This window comes from Sebastes umbrosus, chromosome 22, assembly GCF_015220745.1.
Source record: "Sebastes umbrosus isolate fSebUmb1 chromosome 22, fSebUmb1.pri, whole genome shotgun sequence".
Classification (NCBI taxonomy): Eukaryota; Metazoa; Chordata; class Actinopteri; order Perciformes; family Sebastidae; genus Sebastes; species Sebastes umbrosus.
In genome coordinates, this window is record NC_051290.1 from 4,966,542 (window position 1) to 4,988,756 (window position 22,215).

Here is a 22,215-nt window from a genome sequence, read left to right on the forward strand (position 1 = left end):
GTTATTGTGAAATGTGACATGAAATGACATGAAATAAAGGCTGAAATGCCAATATGAAATAAAAACAGACTTTTTATGTAATTAGTGTTTTACAGATTTTTTTACATGAACATTGTCACATTTTGGTCAACAAATCAACTCCTATATGAAAAATAATATTAATATAAAAATAAAATATAAATAACTTAAAAATATGTATATATATATATATATATACAAAATCATAACATAAAAATAAAATACAGAAAAAAGACACAAATCAAATACATATATATATATAACTGTTAAAAATTAATGAAATAATATTTCATAATAGTGAGTTTTAATGATGTTTTCAATTATTTAACAAATGATTGGTTCATTTATATATTTCATACAATTTATTCATATGTTTATTTGTTTCATAATGTCTTTTTTATTTATTTGATATAGAACATATTCCTGTAGCTGCTTTCACAATAAAAGCCTTCTAGTGGTGGGAAGCTTTTAATCTGAAGCAGCAGGAAGTGTTTGGCTTGGTAATTACAGCACACAGGAGCTACTGAACTCTGAACATTCATTTCAAAAATGGTGCTTCCCCTTTTTTCCCATGTGAGCTGCATCTTGAGCTTTTTTTCACTTTCTTAAAGGGGCAGAGATTTTTAGATATACATCGATTATTCAAATGCAAGTGAACTCTGTCATGGGATATGTGGAAATCAGTTTGCCACAGTCAGTTTGAAAACAGCAGGAAGGGAGAAAATGTTCATCTTATATGAAAAAAAATGAAAAAATGATTCTCTGCAGTGCTGCATTTCATTGTATTTTAATCACTCAACAAACCCTGCTAAGTCTCACCTGTCTTTCTTTCCTCCTTTCCTACCTACTTGTCCTTGCTTCCTCCAGTCCTCCTGGCTTCGCCCATAGAGAATGAATGTATGGAGGGCCTGACGTTGAAGATCACAGACTTCGGCCTGGCGAGAGAGTGGCACAAGACCACCAAGATGAGCACCGCCGGCACCTACGCCTGGATGGCCCCTGAGGTCATCAAGTCCTCCACCTTCTCCAAGGGCAGCGATGTCTGGAGGTAAGTGCTTGTGTGTGGGTTTTTGTGCGTGCACGACGTTTCTGAAGCTCAGTTCGGGATTTTTATTATACGTGCAGGTGTGTTTTTATGGTATTTATGTAATCACAGCACATTAAAGGTATAATATACAACAGCGAGCTATAGAGTGAATGAAGAGAGGGAGCGGCGTTAGTGAGGACAAAGCAGCGAATTGGAGAAATAAAACGTTATCGTTGAAGTCCAGAAAACGTCCCGAACACCGCAAAATAAGAAGAAAAGAGAAAATCTAGGCAGAAGGCTGCAGGGTCTCTGCAGATACAGACACTGACACACCACTCTAGTGGGGTCAGAAGTGATGATTGAAAGGGATTATTTTAGTCTATACATTGTTTTTGTTTTTTAGAAACCCCCCCCCCCCTAAAAAAGACAAAAACAAGTCTATTCTGGGTCTCAGAGGGTTAAAGAGAATTAAAAAGTCAGTATATCAATATATATAACGGTAGTGTGAAGTAATAATCTGCAGGAAAGTGGACCAGAAAACATCATAGAAATAGAGGGGGGAAGGGTGAAAGTGTCGACAAGTGCTGGTGGGAGAATGATGAGAATGATGGATTGCAGCAAGACCGCCGCGGCCATGTGATGGCGTCCCTTCAAAGAGCTGCTCTGTGCTTTGTTGTGGGACATCTGTACTGCACACTGTCCCATTGTCTCCAGTATAGACAGAGAAGGAGGCCACACACCAGACCTAACCACAGCCCTTTATCTGGGAATAGCTCTGTGTGTGTGTGCGCGCATATATATATGTGTGTGTTTGGCCACATCTACACAGACAGAGAAGAGTCCCTTGATTATGGTTTGTGGTTTTATAATAATGACTCAAACAACTGTGTGATTTGTTGAGAGGGGGATTCATGATGGCTTTTAAGTGCTGAATTTGCATTCCAGATGAGGCTGCTTTTTTGCTCGGCACGGGGAAAAAGATAAACAATTTATTAAAGCAATAAAGCGCATTCATGGCTCTGCTGCATTTGTGTGGTTCTTAATCCAGTGGATTTGGACCATTTAATCCAGTCTTAAATGGTTCTTTGCAGCCCCACACAGAGCCTATGTGAAACCAATTGAACATGCTGTAACAGAGCAAGCGTCCTTGAGGACATCAAAAAGGATTCTGAATTTTCTGGTACTTTAAGGAACCCTATTTAGTAAGAGCGTACAGTTTTTAACTACCCTAATGGTGTCATCTCACACATCTCGGTTCCATCTCCCCGCCGTCTATCAACAACAAACCCACGCAAGCTCATTTTCACAGCAATCACAGCACAATCTGGAAAAGTAGCGAAAATGAGCAAAAGGCAGGCAGGCAGGCAGCCCTGCTCTGAAAATGAAGGGTAATCTTTGTTCTACTATTCTTTCTCATCTTGTCCACGGCCGCTCGCTTGTCTCTCCCCCAAAGCCGCCACGCGAAGACGACGGCGACCGCCTCGGGGGAGCGGCGAGCAGCGTTTCTGCACAGTCACAGTGTGTGGAAGTTGTAATTAAAGGACTAAATAAAAAAAGGCTGCGGCCTGCGCTCTCCACTTAGCGAGCCTCCACAGTGCGTTCAGTCAGGTCCGGGCGAGGGCTAATTGACAGTGTGCGAGATCCAAGTCCTGCGCCACGCTTCATCTTCTTAGGACACAGGGCTGCTCCCATTGTGTGGGCTCAGAAGTCCTGTGTGTGTGTGTGTGTGTGTGTGTGTGTTTGTGTATTTGTGTTTGTACAAGTTCTGCATGCATGAGTTCACGTTGCTTTGCAAGCACACGTTTCACCGAGCAAAAATATTCCACTGTCTTCGCTCTGTACTGTCAGTTCCATGATAATGACTGTGTAAGGTATAATGTGCTGTACAAAGTAGAACAAATGAAATATTTAAATGTACATCTTCTATGTCAGTTCAAGTCAAATTTATTTATATATATAGATGTTTTGATATAGAAAAAAACAAAGCAAAGTTTTCCTTAAGAATTCAAGGTAACACAGGGTGAGTAATTGATATACAGATGGTCATTTTGGGGCTGAAATATTCCTTTAAGATTATCCTGGTGCATTTAATTTAGGACTTCCTGAACTGCTTCACAATAAAAGCCGTCATCATGTTCTATTTGCTGGAAGACTTTTACTGTGAAGCAGCTGCAGGAAGTATTGAATTGCATTACTCAATGCTTACGGATATGAACAACAGTCTCACATGGCAGCGGTCTGGAAAATAAAACAGTTGTGAAATTAAAATTATTGTTCAGTATTTTGATACTTCAGTTGTCTGATTATATAACAATTAGAGCTGTCAAAGTTAACGCAGTAATAACGCGTTAACGCAAATTCCGATTTCTAAGTTGTAGCAGGCTCAGTTTTAAAGCTAGAGTGAAGATACTGGTATGATATGAAACTAGAAAAACCTAATGACTCCATCGGTACCAACCATGTCATACTAGCTTGTTGCAAAGGAGGTTAAATAACGCTCCAAACTTGCACTAAATTTTGGCGAGGAAAAACTGGCATGGCCATTTTCAAAGGGGTCCCTTGACCTCTGACCTCCAGATATGTGAATGAAAATGGGTTTTATGGGTACCCACGAGTCTCCCCTTTACAGACATGCCCACTTTATGATAATCACATGCAGTTTGGGGCAAGTCATAGTCAAGTCAGCACACTGACACACTGACAGCTGTTGTTGTCTGTTGGGCTGCAGTTTGCCATGTTATGATTTGAGCATATTCTTCATGCTGTGAGGGTTTCTGGACAATATTTGTTTTGTGTTGTTAATCGATTTCCAATAATAAATATATACATACATTTGCATAAAACAAGCATATTTGCCCACTCCCATGTTGATAAGAGTATTAAATACTTGACAAATCTCCCTTTAAGGTACATTTTGAACAGATAAAAAATGTGGAATTAATTTGCAATTAATCCCGATTAACTATGGACAATCATGCAATAAATGGTGATTAAATATTTTAATTGATTGACAGCCCTCATAACAATATACTGAAAATGCTGATAGTGCTATAAAGTGTGTGATTTCCAGGATATATCCTGCACCGTCTTCATGCCTTGTTGTGTTTCCCCCCCTGCAGCTACGGCGTTCTGCTGTGGGAGCTGCTAACAGGAGAGGCACCCTACAAAGGGATTGATGGACTCGCCGTCGCCTACGGAGTCGCCGTCAACAAGCTCACCCTGCCCATCCCTTCCACGTGCCCCGAACCCTTCTCTCTCCTCATGTCAGGTGGGGACACGTGTTTTTGGAAATGCACTCATTGCACGGTTAGGGGCGACGACTTTCAGTTCAGTGGTGTGAGAGTACTCTTGCGTGAGATCAAATTGGTGTTGCTCTCTTTCCATTTCCCCAAAGCTGGGTTGAAATTGAGAAAACAAATTCCTGTATGTTGTTATTAACGTGGCCGCAGAGAGGAAGTGTTTTGTGCTGGGGCCACCTTGTGCAATATGTTTGTACCCGCTTATGTTCTTCATTTGTTCAGTCTCGAACTAAAAAGCAATGTCACCTGGGTGCTTTCTAACACACTACCACCAACTTCTTATCTGCTTTTCTAAAAAAAGTAGACATACACAGCCAACATTATTTCTGCTTCTCTTGGTTTCTGCTTCTCTTTTACGGTCGTATTTAAAAAAAAAAAAAAAAAAAGATCTGTGCACAAAACCACCGATAGCCACCTCAGAGGATTAATTAATTATCGGATTGGTTTTTGATCTGCTTGTAAGGCAGCAAATTATGCAAAACCCCCCACGGCAAGTTAATTAAGCATAACACTTTGAATAAGTGATCGGCTTGACTCTAGATTATGCTCACACAAGTGCCTAAAAATATGTGTAAATAAAAAGGAGAGGCGTCGCAGGATACTCGTCGGACATGAAGTGTAGTGAGTGCGTCTTCAATTGACCTGATTTGAAGTCTTAAAGTTCTAATGAGCACCTTTCAATCGAGTGGTAAAAGTTGCCTTTTTTCCAATTCAGATCAGCGTGTCTGAGGAAGATGGTGAATCAGAGAGTTACTTCCTTCTTTCAGGTCCCTTGATTCAAGAAAACGCTTTAAAGAAGTGAAACTGCTGGAAACAAGTGAATTGCGCCGACTTTATTGTCATGTTTTCCACTCGTTTTAAGGAAACGACTCAGCAGCAGACTAAATATTTCTTTATTCTTCTTTAACTTAATATCTATCTTGCTCTGCTTATATATATACAGTATATATATATATATATATATATATATATATATATATATATACTGTATATAAACACGTACATACAAACACCTACATACATAAACAGAAAGATGTTAATGAAAAATAAATAAATAAATAAATAAATAATTAATATTGATGACGATAATAATAATAATGCCACACATAATAAAAATAATAGATAAATAAATGAACAAACAAATTAAAAACAGATAAATAAATGAGTAGATTAAAAGATGGATCAAAAACAAGTAAAAAACAATAAAATAATAATAATTCCGCTTATAAGACTATTGTAAGACTAGTGTACACTGGCACACACCAACCTCTATACATGCATATATACATTTTAACAATATTAATAAGCCCGAAACACCCATGTAAGATATAAGTGGATAAGTATTTAGATAACCAAACATAAATTATATCGGGTCAGTAGGCAGACGTTGCACCCAGGACATCGTAGCACCATTAAAAGGTTGCCAGGCAACAAAGCAGGCATATGTGTAGGCTCAGCATATATTATAACGGTGCAATTTCGCCAGCGGGCCACCTGTCAATATAGCTAATTAGCGTTTGCCAGTCGGAGTAGAATCTGTCCTAGGAGCCTCTCATAGTGAACTTAATTTTGTCCAGTTTCAGGAAAGACGAGACAGGATTTAAATGAGGGGGGAAAAGGGGGACATTCATGTGTGAGAGAGTGCAGTTGTCGTAGAAATCTCTGTGTATCTGACTGTGACTGCTGTGTGTGTGTGTGTGACACAGAGTGCTGGGACCAGGACCCCCACCGGAGACCCAATTTCAGCTCCATCCTGACCCAGCTGACGGCCCTGGAGCAGCAGGTGAAGGAAGAGATGCCGCAGGAGTCCTTCCACTCCCTGCAGGAGGACTGGAAACTGGAGATCCAGGACATGTTCGATGAACTCCGGGCTAAAGAGAAGGTAGGAGACAGTCAGCGGTGATTCAGTGAAGTAACCATTTGTGTGGCTCTTTTTATTTATCCATCCATCCATCCATCCATCCATTCAGCAGCAAATTGGACTCTCCTCAATGTGCATTCCTGCAATTTTGCATCAAAGAAAACACATAAACTTATGGGTCCAGGTTTTTATATCATTCTGTAGCTTCACTGTAGTGTTCCCTATGTATTCAAATCTGAACATCAAAACATGAACAACTCTGCTAAAACTCAAACTTGTGATGTAATAGGGTATAAAGTCTGGAGCTTTTAAAGTAACTCATGTTTGCTCTATTTCTACCCCCTGCTGCTTTAATGCTCATGAAATATTTCATTGCAACCAATCTTCAGAAGCTCATTTCACACTGCAAACCTCAGTCACACATGATTAAAACAGCTCCTCATCTTCTTCCTCTACTTCCTCCCATCAGGAGCTGCGATGCCGCGAGGAGGAGCTGAAGCGAGCGGCTCTGGAGCAGAAGTCCCACGAGGAGTTCCTGCGGCAGCGCGAGCAGCAGCTGGCCCAGTGGGAGCAGGAGGTGTTCGAGCGCGAGCTCAGCCTCCTCATCCTCCACCTCAACCAGAACCAGAACCAGGAGAAACCCAACGTCAAGAAGAGGAAGGGCACCTTCAAGAAGCACAAGCTCAAATGCAAGAATGGCGAGAAGATCAGCAACCCTCAAGGTGTGTGTGTGTGAATGTGTGGCCCAGACCACCTCTGAATGTGGTCTGACAGATCGGATCTCAATGCGTCTTGAGTGCGTTCACACCTGTGCTTAGAGCTGTCCACTTGTGATCCGATCACTTGAGGACGCACGTTGATACCAGGTCTGAACAGGGCCTGTGTGTGTTTGAACTGTTTCTTTGTTTTTTTGAGTCACAAATCAACTACTAGCCGAATTGTGTCAGCCAACGGTCCTGACGAGAAATTCCATTTCAAGGGCCATTACTGGCTCAGTCTCAAGAAGCAACAAAAACAACAACAGGCAAAAAAAACACAAGAGAGCAGAGAGGAGGAAGTGAGGGAGAGAGAGAGGGAGAGAGAGAGTTTTGTGGTGCAACTGTAATTTTGTTAGTTCGGCCTTTGCTGAAGGTTCCTGTCAGGACTGGACTCACGTAGGTCTAAAAGCTGATATGTAGAAAATTAGGCTGCAGAAGGGTGCTATTTCTGCTGTCATACAATACATTTGAAATTGTTTACTTGTATTTCCATCTCAAAATCTCTTCAACATGTTCCCCTGGTCCTGAAACAACCATCGTTGAACTATAGCATTGATCCTGTGAAAGGTGGATCTCAGGTCTGATACTAACCTCTACTATCACAAAGCTCCCTGCAGTTCACATCCAGTGTGTTTCAATGCGTGTGTGAGTGTATTTTAGGCTGAGCAAGCATGCGTAAATACATTGTGTGTGTGTGTATGTGTGTGTGTGTTGTGGTTAGGCCTTTCCCAGCAGCAGCAGGGCGGTGATGTGGTGGTGGTAGGGGGGGTTGATGAGAGGGGAGAGCGAGCCAACCACGCCTTGTTACTTCCTGTCTATGGATACACTGCTGGCTGGCCTCTCTGCACTTCCACTCTCTCTCTCTCTCTCTTTTTAGGTATCCCTCCCTCACCCTTTTTCCCTCGCTCCTCTCCCCTCTAGCTCCCTAGTCTGTGTTTTTATTCTCCTCCTAACCATATCTGCCTTCCCTTCCTCTTCCCTTCCCACCAGTATTATTATTATTATCTTTTTCCTTCATCCTGTGTTGCTCTTGCACTTTGTGGAATAACCTATACGTGCTTTATATCCCGCAGATAGAAATAAGAACATGCTTCTTATTCAGGATTTAAAGGTCTTTATTTGTCATGTACACAAACAGTATGTGGCTGTGCTAAAAAGACTAATAGAGGCTTTGCAGTTGCATCACAAATTGGGCTCAGTCATGGTTTTACAGTGGCTAAATATACAGAGAAACAAATAGGCTGGCAACAGAGAGATAGCTGAGCGTAATTGCTGTGGTGTGCTTCCAGGTGTTAACTAAAAGTGAGTATTATTGTAAAGGAAATGTGTTTTAAACACACTTCTAAACACTAGTTATCACCAAGAAAAACAATATACGACTAAAATTACAATATGTTAACATAATATGCACTGAAATTGAACTTCCATGGCGTCCGCCATTTCTGACGTCAACATACACGTCACAACTCATGAATTCGGAGCTTTCAGAAACTTTCCACTTGGGAGGTCGTGAATACCACAAGAGAGGGGCGTCATAGAACGGATATTGCCAAGAAATGAAAGTCAATTGTTCGTTCAATTGCAACATCAGCGCCCAGCTGCAAAGCCGCCATTTTGGACTGAAAGAGACTACCGTACGAAAGTAAATCCAAATAATTTCTGTTCTGTTGTCATATTTAATGTTTCTACCGAAATCGCCTGTGTTGAACAGTAAAAATATTATTAATAAAATAAGCGTTTTCAGTCCAAAATGGCGGCAGTGGCTGTCTTTGCTTCTATACTCTACTCTGGGGGGCATTCATATGGACTCTTCTCGTGAACACGGTAAACACGACCCCATTTGAAGGCACCATTAGTTCCAGCTAGTAGTTTGCTCGGTTGAAGATGAAATGGCCAGTTCCCACTCAAACACAGCACAGAAATTAGTAGTGTAAAGCTTCTGAAATCTGCTTAGACGACTGTGTTTTACGTAAAGAAACAGCATTTGTTACCAAGCTGAGAACGTGAATTTCCACTACCGTGAATGTCATGCTATGTGCTGTTTTAGAGAAATAAGGAAACTTAAAAGAAGCGTTGCAACCTTCCAAACAACTGACAACTCCTGAATGTATGAATGTGAAGTAGAGCGAGGGAAGCTAAACTTACAGTATGTGTATATTCTGGGTTGGTGCCTTCCAGGTGGTCTAACATCTGTCTGTATATATCTGTTTTGTGTGTTGCAGATTTCATCCATAAGATTACGGTGCAGGCTTCCCCGGGCCTGGAGAAGAGGCGCAACTCTCCTGATCTGGGTTCGGGCTCCTCGCCCTCCTTCGGCCCACGTTTCCGTGCAATCCAACGTGAGTGCAGCCATTTTTCCCCTTGGATAAACACACAGGTGCACACATAGACGCTGCATTGGATGCTTCAGCCCGGTGCAGCGATACGTCAATGTGGGCGCCATATTGGACCAGGCAAGACTGGCCTGTAACCCTATACAAGTGAGCGAGGGAGCTGCCGTTTTTCTGGATAAAATGCACCATAACTTCTACATTTCTCAACCGATTTCAATGAATCGTCATTATATAAAGGGTTTATGAGCCACGTGTTGTCTCAAGTTACTTAGAATCTCAATAGTTAAGCTATAATCGCAGGAGACGAGTGTGTACCATAGGCTTACATGAAATGAATTATGTTAGGTGATAGACAATTTACGTTTAAAACTGTGGAAAGGTTTACATATTATATATTTGTGACATCACAAATGGGACAAAAGCTTGTTTCAAAGGCTTAGTTTCTGAATATGGGGCTATGGGTATTTCTCTGTGGAGAATTTTGATACTTTCACAGTATTTATATAGCACTTAAAACCTGCTTTATCATATAAAAGAGACGTGAAAATCTCACTTTTTACAATATGGGACCTTTAACGTTACTCCCAGTAGATCATAAACCTCTGAATATAATAACGACTCGTTTAAATCGGTTGAGAAACGTTATGGTGCTTTTTATCCCAAAAAACTCCCCCGTTCACTTGTATAGGGTTCCAGGCCAGTCTTGCCAGGTCCAATATGGCGCCCACGTTGACGTACGATCCAGGAGTCAGTGCGGCGTCTATGTATATATGTCTCTGTGTCCTTCCAGAGACATTTAAAAAAACAAAAGAATGTAGGATCTCTCGCCTTCTTGCGTGCACACAGAGAGAGAGACTGTGTTGCAACATTACTTCTCTCCAAATCCTCTCCTTTCATGTGCTCTCAACCACCCACTCGTCTTTTTTGTCTTCCCATGTTTCCCTGTGGGCCCCCACTCTCTCTCTCTCTCTCTCTCTCTCTCTCCCTCCCTCCCTCCCTCCCTCCCTCCCTCCCTCCCTGCTTTACTGCTCTCTCTCTCTCTATTTCTCCCTCCCTCTCACACACACCCTTTTCCCTTTTCCACTGTCCAAATATTATCTGACTTCCTCCCAGCGGCTCAGCACTTCTCAGCAGCTTTTTTTTTTTTTTTTTTTTTTCACTGCAGAACCTCGCTCTGCAGTTTCCTCACCGCTGCAGCGGGGGGAGCCATTGAGCTGTATTTTTCCAGGCAAAGAAAGAGTCCACAGTTTTTTATATGCATGTAGCGGCTACAGTGCGGTTTGCTGAATTAAAAATAAGCAGGGAGGAATTCATTGCTCCAGCAGAAGAAGGGGTTGAGAAGGGGTTGCAGCAGCGGCAGAGATTTACAATACTCTTCTGCTTGTCAGGCTCCCAGACAAACGCCCTGAGATCGTTTCCCTTTGGAAACTGTAGCTAGTAGGTCACAGGGCGTCTTAACAAAAACCCAAAAGGAAATTTGTGGTGTAGCAACAGGCAGTGATGTTTTTTCCTTCCTCTAAACAATTACCCCCGGGGGCTGACATAAAAAGTACAAATTGCAGTGAAACATTTATTTGCAAAAGTGGTTGGTAAATCTAAAACATCTGCCAGCTTCATTTATTCATCAAACAGAGGGCTGGTTTTCTTTACTTCCTAATGACTTTCCTTAATGGCTATCACTAAGCCATGAGTGTGTCTGTCATTAAAATGTGTTTAGTGGGTATTTATGCTTGCCCTCTCAGTCGCGAGCGCTGATTTATTGCCGGGGCCTCCCAAACGTATTTGTCTAGAGAAGTGCCAAATTGATTTGCATTAGTCCGCAGAGTTCTATTCAACAGGAGTTTTGTTCTGTTAAGACAAACGAGTAAAGGAGGGCACAATGAAACCCGCTGAATGATCGTCTTAGAAGTAACTTCTCTCATTGTGCCATGAATTAGATAACAAGAAAATTAAACTGTCCCATATTTTTCACTGACTCTTTCCTCTGGGATTGTGATAGTTAGCATTTTTTAGCATGCCAGCAGGCTGGCTGTCTCATAATGTGCTAGCAGCTTCTGGATATCCTCATCTATCTGTGGGGGCAGGATTAGTTTTGGTTCTTGTGCTTCTCTCCTATTCCTTTTCATCAGTCTAGTACCTGATGTATAGAAGTCTCTACAGTTTGTATGATGATATAAAATGCTATCCCTTTTAGCGGCGCAGCTCTAGGGATGGCAGCAGGGGCGCCTTAATATGACTTGACGGACGTTCTGGAGGCCTTCCCCTCCCTTCACAATATGCCACAGCAACTTTAAACCAATGGTCAGCGACAAATATTAAGTAAACAGAATATGAAACTCATCATTATAAGACAATATGTCCAACACAAAGCTAGGTTATTGAGCCAAGAAGGCCTGTGTGCATACAAGAAGATAACACAACAACATTATTATTTACATATCCTTCGTCTGAACATTGAATTCTTCTGGCAATGTTTGCCTTTTAAAATCATCAATCTGTAAATCAATAGATTAACTCATGTTTCATTAATTAGATTTATTCTAGCCTGTAGCCTAGACCCTGGGTTCCCAGCTCCAGACCTCCACACCCACCGATGCTCAGCTCTGATCCAACAGTAAGAGCTTCAAATGCCTTCAGATGTTTTCAGAAACATCTGGGAAAATGAGAAAGTTTGCTCCGGCTGGTGGGCGGTGCTTGGTGTTAACCTTAACTGATCTCAATGTGGCTGCCGGGTCACAGACTTTCTCATTTTACAGCTAAACAGTACACTACAAGATGTTTCTGAAAACATTTTATGCGAGAAATAGGCATTATAGTAACAGAATATTAATTCATATTTAATCAGCGCTGCCTAGTTTGACCGTTTGATCGGAGTTTGCGAGTGATTGACAGCTGCTCAGAGACGGCAAGGCTCCAGATCGGCTCTGATTGGTTGTTTTCCTCCGATCTGAGAAATCTTGCAGATGCCGTTAAGAGCATCGGAGGACACCGGAGGAACATGATTTTTTTCAGATGACCTGTCTCATGCACTACTGTCAGGACATACTGTAGTGACCGTTTTATAAAAATAACTCTTTATTAAGGGTAATTGCTCCAATCTGCCTACTGCTGCTTTAATATCAACATTGGGCAGATGATTGTGAAATATAGTATTCCATCGACAACACATGATGACATTCACAGTGACGACGCGTTGCAAAAGAAAGCTGGGAGAGCCACGGTCTGATCTTGATGAAATTGCGATGCTGACACCATCAGCTGACCTCTGTGCTTGCTTTGAAAACATTGTTGTGTTGGAGAGTGATGGGAGGCAGAGAACGCCAGTAAGAGGCCAAGGAAAATAATACAACATGTCCATCCAGAGAGCATATTTACTTTCTTTCTTTTTTCACATTTCTGAAGCTAAAATGAAATGACATGAATGAAGGAAGCACCAGACCTCAGAGAAATGAAATAGGTTTAAAGCTTTCTCCCCAGTGTTTGCGGTATATTACCCATATACACCACGTTTGTCTCTTGTTTTGACTAACATGTCAGGTGTTATGTTGAGAAGGCTGCATAAGACTTTTTTTGAAGAGTGTGATAGAGTGTGAGGTGTTGTGGCAGGAAGCCCAGCATATACAGTACATGCTGCGCGTGAATGAACGTTCGCTCGCTCCACAGTTGGTGGGGAGAGTGGCGGGGATGAGATGTGGTGCCAGCGCCTGGGTAAAGACTTTTATAAGCACTCTGCACCTCTTCTCATCTTTTCACGGGTGATTTTTGGGTCTCACACTTTCTGCTCTGTGAACCACTTTGCAGGTTAGACTAGATTCATATGATGAGGTAATCTTAACACTGTATTAATCAAGAATTAAAGTGGCAGTAGGCAGAATATTTTTGGCATAACTACAGATAACTGTAGGCGGCGGCGTCACAAACTTTTTCATTTTACAGCTAAACCGTGCACTACAAGATGATTCTGAAAACATTTGAGGCGAGAAATAGGCATTAACGTACCATTAATACTGATTCACATTTGATCAGCGCTGCCTAGTTTGACCGTTTGGTCGGAGTTCGCGAGTGATTGACAGCCGGCTCTCATAGACGGCAGCTGGACAGCAGACCTCAGATCAGCTCTTACTGCTTGTTTTCCTCCTATCTGTAAAATCTTGCAGATGCCACTAGGAGCACCAGAGGACACAGAGGAACATGATTTTTTTCAGGTTACCTGTTTCATGTACTACTGTCACGATATAGCGACCATTTTATAAAAATAACTTTTTTTAATCATATTTGCTCCGATCTTGCCTTCTGCTGCTTTAAACTGTGCAGAAATATGAGCAGAAAAGTGCCTTGAAAAATTGTAGCTGTAGCAGGAGTCAATTAAAGGTCATTGTGTTGGCGATGATTGCAGGGCTGCGTCGATTTATTGGTGAAACCTGCCTTTTAAAAATGCACCCCTCATTAGGATCCAGCTGAGCAGCATGCATACTGATACGGCATCCAAGCTGATATTCATTTTCTCTCTCTTTTCTTCCAGTCAGTCCCAGTGACAACAAGACGTTTGGTCTGAGCCCAGTCTGGCCCCTAGAGACCCCTTCTCATAAACAAGCCAATGGAGACATGAGGTTGGGCCCCCACTGGAGGCCCCAGAGCCCGAAGAGTCCCAAAAGCCCTAAAGTCCTGCGCCTTAGTCCCCAGGAAAGCAGGTACAGCAGCACTGCCCCTTTCTACCTATTTCTTTTTGCATGTAAAAAATTTAGGATTAGAATACGTTTAATTCATCACCCTGCTTTAAATATTTTTCTTATTTCCCGGCGCTTTCAGTCTGTCGATGAGGGCCAAGCTCCTGGACTCGGACAGCAACGTGAGGGGGGAATCCAAGGATGACTTTGAGGAGTACAGACCCTCGGCGCCGACCCCTCTCCCCGCTCAGAACGGTATCTGACACCCTCCATCACCATTAGCCACTGTTACAAGACTGTGAATTATGTATAAAAGCTAAATGAATAATAAATGTCTCTCTCCTTCTCCGTCTTTTTTACATAAAAAAACAACGTTTTTCTCTCTCTGCAGGCTCCTCAGTGAAGGACAGCCTGCGGCTTCCTCTACCTCAGCGAGACTCGGTCAGCGAGGAAGGGTGTTCCTCCCCGGCTGGCTCCCCCAGGCCTGAGAGGCGTTCCCACGGTGGCCTCATTAAGACTACCCACCGGGCTCTGCTGGGCGGCGGCTCGCTCCTTGCCTCCATAGGACTAGGTCGCTGCCTGGATATTCCCCCAAGGGTACCCCCTCGGACTAACCTCCCTTCCTTGGAGAACCGCACCCCCTCCGAACCGGAGATCTCCTCTCCTATGCCCCTCATTTCAGACCCCCCGGTGGTGAACGATCTCATCACCTTCTCCACCTCCGAGCTGCTCCCCAGACCACTCTTGGATTTAGCTCTGCAGTACCAAGAACTGAAGCCGTTGCCCCTGACGCCGCCTCCGCCGAATCCCCGCGAGAGGAGCGGCAAACGGACGCCGCAGATGCCGCACAGTCCGCAGAGCCCCAGGACCCCCCTGCGGCATAGCAAGGCCGGCCGGGGGGAATGGACACCATGTTGCCATTCAACCAACGGGGAGCTGGCCTGTGAGGCTTGGGAGCAAAAATCTGACCGGAGGAGGAGGTTGAGCCAAGGCCTGCACGCCTCTCAGCTAGGTCAGTCACACTTTTTCACCTTAAAGGGGCACTCCAACAATTCTACAAGTCAAAGTCAGTTAATTCACACATTTGTTTTCACCAGACAGGGTCTAGCAAAAGATCCATCAAGTTGCATTGTGGGAAGTGTAGGAAAACCCAGTGTTTTGGGAGCATGACTCTCAGGCTTCATCCTCACTAATATGTTTTTGCTTAAAACGTTGTTTTTAAAATGAAAACAATCTCCGTCCGAGCATTTTAGGGCTATTTCAGAATTAATCTCCGTCCGTACTACCACGCCTGAAAACGCATATCACATGACCATTCACGTACACTGGGCATGCACACCATGCCGGTGTAAACAGGAAGCAGCGCTCGAATAATAGCTTCCCTCCTGCGCCTGTAGGCAGCAGTAGCATTATAAAATGCAGCTGCTAGCATTGACAGCAACGTCAGCAACGCTTGTAACTTGTTACTCGCATTTTATGAGTGTAAAACGCCGCAGTAGTGTGGACGCGAGGCATAAATGTAGCAAAAGTTATGCGTTATAAAACAAAAACGTATTAGTGTGGATGTGGCCTCACGCTAGAGGCTAAAAGTCTTGATTTTTACCATTTTCTTTTTATTATTTGTCTTTTGCAAGTCTCCCAACTTTATGAAAGTGCAATACTAAATCACTTGATTACCCCTTTAAACTACAGTCTCCTCTCCAAGTTGGATCCATGATTTAGTTTTTAATTTATCTGCATGATTCATCCACATTTCACAGTTTTTTATTATAAAACCGATCTGAAACCTGATCCTCTGTGTCCTCCTAGTGCTCCTAATGGCATTTGCAAGATGCAGAATAAATTTGCCGATAAAATGTTCAAACTAGGCAACGCTGATCAAATATGAATCAATATTCTATTACTCTAATGCCTATTTCTCTCTTTAAATGTTTTCAGAAACATCTTGTTTACTGTTTAGCTGTAAAATGATAAAGTTTGTGACCCTGCATCCATGTGCGAACAGTCGAGCCAAAACCTCGAGTCTGTGAAATCTTGCAGATGCCTTTAAGAGCTCAGGAAGACACAGAGGAACATGATTTTTTCAAATAACCTGTCTCATGCACTACTGTTTTCATCATATTTGCTCAAAGTTACCGACTGCAGCTTTAAGAGCATTAAGCATGTTTTTAGGAGGCTCTGTTCTGAAATTGGATCCAACCTTTAATAATGTACCTTTTCAGCATGACAATGTTCCCTCACAGTTCTTGCAGAATTATTATTGTAACTGTCTTTAGCGAGATCTTTCTGGCACACAAGGGAGGCTTCAATGCCGCACAAGCTTTTTCATTTACATCAAAGCTCGTCTGCAGCTATTTGCATATCTCAGGTAACAGCTGGCCCTCCGTACTTCACTGCTAATGCTTGCTAAGCAAAGCTAGCATCCCATCTTCTGTTGTTTTTTCCCTTCTTTCAAGCCACAGTTTTCTTATTATTGCAAAGTTGAGGATGAACGCAAAACATCCTGGGGCCACAGCTGAGGTAATGCAGAGTGAAAGTGCTGGATCTGTTCTTGACTTCAGCGCCATTGCAGTGTCTTTTTGGCCAATGCCTTGGATAGTTTGGCTGGAGCTCAGCAGTGCATCTTGGGTGTATTTACAAGGGCTGATGATACACCCATCTCCCAATTCCATACTATCACGATACTTGGGTGCCGATTCGATATGTATTGCGATTCGATATTGCGATTTATTGCATTTTTGTTAACTTTTTTACCACTAGACCATGGGAAAAAGTTGAATCATACACTTCTAGGGAGTTTTACTTTGGAAAATATCTAAATTAATACAGTAAAAATGTTTGATTTTCAGCATGTATGTAGTGAGAGATGTCCTGAAGTCAAAAATATCAGTCATTGTCAGGAATTATTTATTATTATTCGGCATTTATTAAGACATTTCCCTCACAAATTAGTGGTATTTTCTTTTTAATTTATAAGGGACATGCAATGTTTTATACTTCTGGTGAACATAATTCAATCATTCTTATTTCCATATATGTATTTTATTTATACAGTTCCCTTTGTTAACACCTTATTTTGAAAACCGGACGTAGTCACACGTGTATACTTGCTCTAACTTCTCCAAGTCCAGGTCGTATCCACGTGGACCCTCCGCCGTTTTCTACTTTTTCATTTTGGCTCGCTGCGTTGTTTTGGTTGACGGATACGGATATGACGTCACGTTACTCTGACTACAACAATAAAAGTGTTACCTTCCTTCTACCTCCGCATAGACTCAAATCAAGCAAATATATTGATTCTGGCATTAAAAAAATACATTTTCAAAATCCCATCCCTAGTATTTACTCTCCAGATTCAGCACATTTTCACATGGAGGTATGTCAAACGTATGCCACGTGTAAAGGATACATGATAAAAGATCACATGCAAGAGGGATTAGCATTCATTTTCCCCCTTCAAAATGACACGTGAAAGCAGACAATGTTCAGTCCTCATGGGGCATCGTTATACTTTTGTTTTAATTCATGTAAGTGACATGCTAACAGCAATGATCTGCATGTTTCTTTACAGTACATTCACATGTTTTTCCCTGAGACTAATATGCATTTCTTAGAAGCACTGACACAGTTCACAGCTGTGATGATGGGGGCGGGGGTATCGGTTGTTTTAAGAGTGAGTGGGCTTCACAAGGGCTTTAAGAGAGCCCTCTGGTAACATTTCACACTCTATATCTGGTCCGTTTTGACTCACAAAGCCTCGGATTCTCCACATAGATGTTTCTCACAGCGCTGCCCCCCCAGGTACCGAACAGACGTGGCTCGCCTGCTCCGCCGCTAACAGCCGTAATCTCACAAACCGCATGCGCTCATTACGTCGGGCGCACGGAGGCAAAAAAGCCACACATAATTAAACAGCGAGTGTTTTAGCTAAACATCTTATTATGTTTATTGACTGTAATGACTCAGATGCACAGACAGACTGCCACAAGGTTGCTGGCGGTGAACGAGTGCTTGAAAAAGAGAGAGAGATGAATCCTTCACGGGCGTTTTTGGTCTTGTGTGACTCCTGACTGCTCTTTTCTTGAATAGCTCGGCAGCCTCGGAGAGTAAATAATGCCATTTGGCAGATCACATTTGGAAATAGCAAATGTTCATTCAAGCTGATTTATTCCGAGTTTAATGTTCTTGTCAGCGGTAATTTATACTCGCTGTTGCGGCTCTGTCAACTGGTTACAAGGCGCCATGTTACACTTAATTTAGACTAATTGCATCAACATTATGTGCAGGTTTCTTTTTGCAACAATAATGTACCACTTTCAGGTTTGAATAAATTTCATCATACAGGTTTAAGTGTTTTGCAGAATATTAGAAAGCAAATTTCAGATTGGAGAGGAGTGCATAAGTAGGAGATAATGTACAGCAAGCCGGTCATTGTTGTGAAATAAACCCTGACTGGGCGATGCTGCATCCCGACGCAGAGCGGAGGGGTCTCTCATCGCCCTGAAGGTTTTTTTTTTCACAACAATGACCCGCTACCTAGCTTATCCCGCTTATTCCGAACTCAGAGCTGCGCCCATAGCAACGGTCTGTTATGCATAGCAACGGTCTGTTATACATAACAACTGTCTGTTATACATAGCAACGGTCTGTTATACATAGCAACGGTCTGTTATACACAGCAACTGTCTGTTATACACAGCAACTGTCTGTTATACATAGCAACGGTCTGTTATACATAACAACGGTCTGTTATACATAGCAACAGTCTGCTATACATAGCAACAGTCTGTTATACATAGCAACGGTCTGCTATAAAGAAATAAAAGACCGCAGAACGCCGGGATTGACCAATCAGAATTGAGTATTCAACACAGCCATGTAATAATTACAGCCGACACTAATGTGATTCAATCAAATATGTATAGATGTCTTGATAAGCAATATCCGGTCTTCCCCCGGCCACTGCGTTGGACGGGGGAAGACTGAAGAGACACGGCGGCGATCAACCTTAATTTATTAAGGTATCGTGAACGCTCAGGTTCGGGCAAGATCGCAAAATTATTATCAGACATGTATATAAAGCAAATGTTTGTTTAACAAGAGATGAATGCATACAAACTAGTCAAAATTACAATCCAAATATACTTGAAATGGCGTTGAAGTCAATGGGATCTTTGGTTTTCTATCCCCCAAAAGGGGATGCGGCCTTGACTTTTTAGTCAAGTACCCGTATGTGCCGGTCTGATGTATGCTAGGGACTAAAAGTCAGGATTTCTTGGCCTCCACTGCTTTGATTTTTACTATTGGAAGTCCATCAACCTTGTGTGATCCTAACTTAATTAGTTTTTTCTCTCTGTTCCTTCCAGTTTTGGACCTGCCCTTGTGCCAAGACACCCAGGACTCTGATGACAAGCCTTCAGTGCCCTCTTTCCACCCCAACCCGGCCCTCTGGAGCCCCAAAACCCCCCGCCTGGAGGTCACCGTCATCCCCCGGCCACGCCCGTCCCCCATCCGCCCCCGCATCGACCCCTGGAGCTTCATCTCGGCCGGCGGCGGGAACACGGCCGGTGGCCGCAGCCCGCACCGCTTGGACGGCACCTCTCTGGGCTACCAACCTTCCCCTACCAACCCGTTCACCAACTGTGACCCCTTCCCCACACCGGACTGCGACCCGTTCTCCCTCAAGGCCGACCCCTCGAGCGGCTCGGACGCGGCTTCGCCCTTCGACCCCTTCTCGGCTCCCTTCCCCACCTCCCGTTCCGCCCCGTGCTCCACCAACGGCTCGCCCACGCTACCCACGTTCCGTATAGCGCCCATCAACACGGCCGACTCGCCCCTCATCGACCTGGGCTGGCCGGCCTGCGGCAGGCCCCTAGAAGGCACCAAAGAGAGAGCTCACCCCCGCAAGACACTGGGGCTCAAGCCCTTCAAGTCGCCAACGCAACTCAGAGACGATCGGTTCTAAACCTGTGGTGAGGCCCGGGTTTTTATCATGGCAGTCCAGGACCCCTTTCCACTACTATGTCCTACATCTGAACGAGGATTTAGAGTCTTTCAAACGCACACCTGTCACTCAGCCCACTGAGGGAGGTTTCCCCCCATGGGAGCCCCAATCATCGCAGGTCATATTTATACGCCAGCCTGCTGCTTCGGAAGCTGGAAAGCCAGCGAAAGCCAATGGAGGGTGGCACATTGGATTGTGGGAAAGCTTCCTTTGAACCAATAGCTGGTGCCCATTTCATTCTCCCTCTCTCTATCGGGGTTTGTCTATCCCTTTTGAAGGAGCGGATCACCAATCCCATCTTCAGATCCTATCAGACTGCTCATATCACCTGCTTTCATCTCCCCCCCCCACCCCCACCACCACCACCACCTTTGAAGCATTGTGACAATGCAGAGGTGGATAAGGCGACTTGCACAGCTTCATCTGCCTCTACCTCTCTCTGCGAACTGAAAGCATTCAGGACAATGGAAAAATTGGAGTGCCTTATTTCATGACGTGTTTTCAGTATATATCTTTTCAAGATTTCTTGAATGGTTCTTCTGGTGCGTAGGGAAAGATGCTATGAATTTGGCTTAACATTTTTGCAAATCAGCTTAGCGTTGCTGTGGAGGAAAATGTCGTGTGCGTGTATGTCTAGACTCATTGTTCAAGGAAAGCTTTTTTTTTAAACAGCATCTGCCTGTTGCATTATGGGAGAAAGCACTCAGTGGAGTAGATATTCCAGGCCACTCATGAAGACAAACAAAAAAAAAAATCCATGACCCAGACATTCCTCTTTGGAAGCAGATAAAATTCCAGTCACGTTCCCCCTTGAAATGCCGGGGATTGGACAGATTCATTGGGCTGGAGGGCAGCACAGGAAACAAGACGGGGGGGAGCCCTCTGCGTTCCCTTCATATGCCAAAGAATGCCGCTGTGACGGCGTAAGGGTTTGCAAATACATTGTTTTTACCTCCATGGAGTGCCAGACGGGTGGGGTAAGCCACACTGGACAATACAGAGAAAGCTCAGACAATCACGGATAGTATTTAAACTTTACTTTTCTGTGGTTATCTTTTTTTAACCTCATCCAGGCTGTCTTATCACTACCCGTCTGATGCTGCAGGAAGGTTCAACCAAAAATACTTTCAAGTATTTGCAAATACTACGACACGTCTGTATGGAAGCTTCATTGAATTATTTATTTGTGCGGTCCAACCGGAGGAGTTGTAGCCTCACAAAGCCAAGTCAAATTTCCAAATGTCAAAATTGATATTGACCTAATTGGACAAATGCTCGCACAGCTGTCATGAGTCCCTTCTGCCAATTCTTGAACTAGGTTGTTCTGGAAAATTAAATTAAAATTATCCACTAAATTTTGTTACTTGAAAAAATATAAATAAGCAAGAAACAGGCTGTGAATGTTCATAATCATGCAACTAAAATTACTATAAAATCATAGTAATTATAAAACCCTAAATTTAACAGTTTTGTTCCTCCTAAAAAAATGAAAACTCACAAAATATCTCGCGATCAAACGTGACATTAGTGTAAACAAACATGGCGGACGACGGGCAGGAAGAATTAGCGATGTTAGTGAAAATTCACGAAGGATGGATGGATGAAGTCATGGAGACACGTTAAATAAACACACATTTACAAGTTGGTCCTCCATTTCTGAGGTCCATCTTACTGCTTTACGCTTTGTGTTTTGCATTAGCCGCGGCCGTCATGAAGGCGGTGGTTGTCCTTCCATTTCAGTCAGTTTGGTTCTCTATTGGTTATCGTTCTTTCCCACGTGACTGTGTCATCGGCTGTCCTCGGGGATCCCCACACACAACATGTGTAATAGTTACGATTTGACATCGGTGCGGCCAGGACGAACTTTTGAGCCGATCAATCCGACTTTGATCAGGAATATCTGGCAAGATAATCTTTAGACCCATCAAAAAATCGGGGCTATGCTGACAATTGTTAGGAGGAGGGAATTGGGCCCAAAATCGTCTTGATTCTAGTGTAGCGTGTATCTGGCATAACCAAAAACATTCACTAACTACTCACATATCTAGCTGGGCTCAGTCAAAGCTGACTTGAGCTCAGGAGACGTAGGCTGGCTTTGTGAGACTAGAGTAGCAGGGCTCCTAAACGCTTGTCCCTCCCAGTTTTTCTCTAGTTAAAAATCCATCCTAAACCATTTTAACACTGCTAAAAATAGATCTGGTAGGATCCTGTGAATAACTGTGATGTCATGTTGAGACACTTCCAGAAC

The 22,215-nt window shown here is 43.2% G+C and overlaps 1 protein-coding gene across 1 annotated transcript in view; it reads left to right on the forward strand.

Annotated features, from left to right (window-relative positions):
• Positions 1-21,202, forward strand: part of LOC119481318 (mitogen-activated protein kinase kinase kinase 11) — a 44,459-nt gene extending 23,257 nt beyond the window's left edge. The window contains exons 2-10 of the mRNA XM_037758120.1: positions 886-1,066; positions 4,165-4,313; positions 6,051-6,226; positions 6,675-6,927; positions 9,186-9,302; positions 13,819-13,987; positions 14,106-14,218; positions 14,355-14,975; positions 19,330-21,202. Of these exons, the coding sequence (XP_037614048.1) occupies positions 886-1,066; positions 4,165-4,313; positions 6,051-6,226; positions 6,675-6,927; positions 9,186-9,302; positions 13,819-13,987; positions 14,106-14,218; positions 14,355-14,975; positions 19,330-19,928 (2,378 nt within the window). The 3' untranslated portion in view covers positions 19,929-21,202. The remainder of the gene's footprint in view (positions 1-885; positions 1,067-4,164; positions 4,314-6,050; positions 6,227-6,674; positions 6,928-9,185; positions 9,303-13,818; positions 13,988-14,105; positions 14,219-14,354; positions 14,976-19,329) is intronic.
• The last annotated feature ends 1,013 nt before the right edge of the window (positions 21,203-22,215 follow it).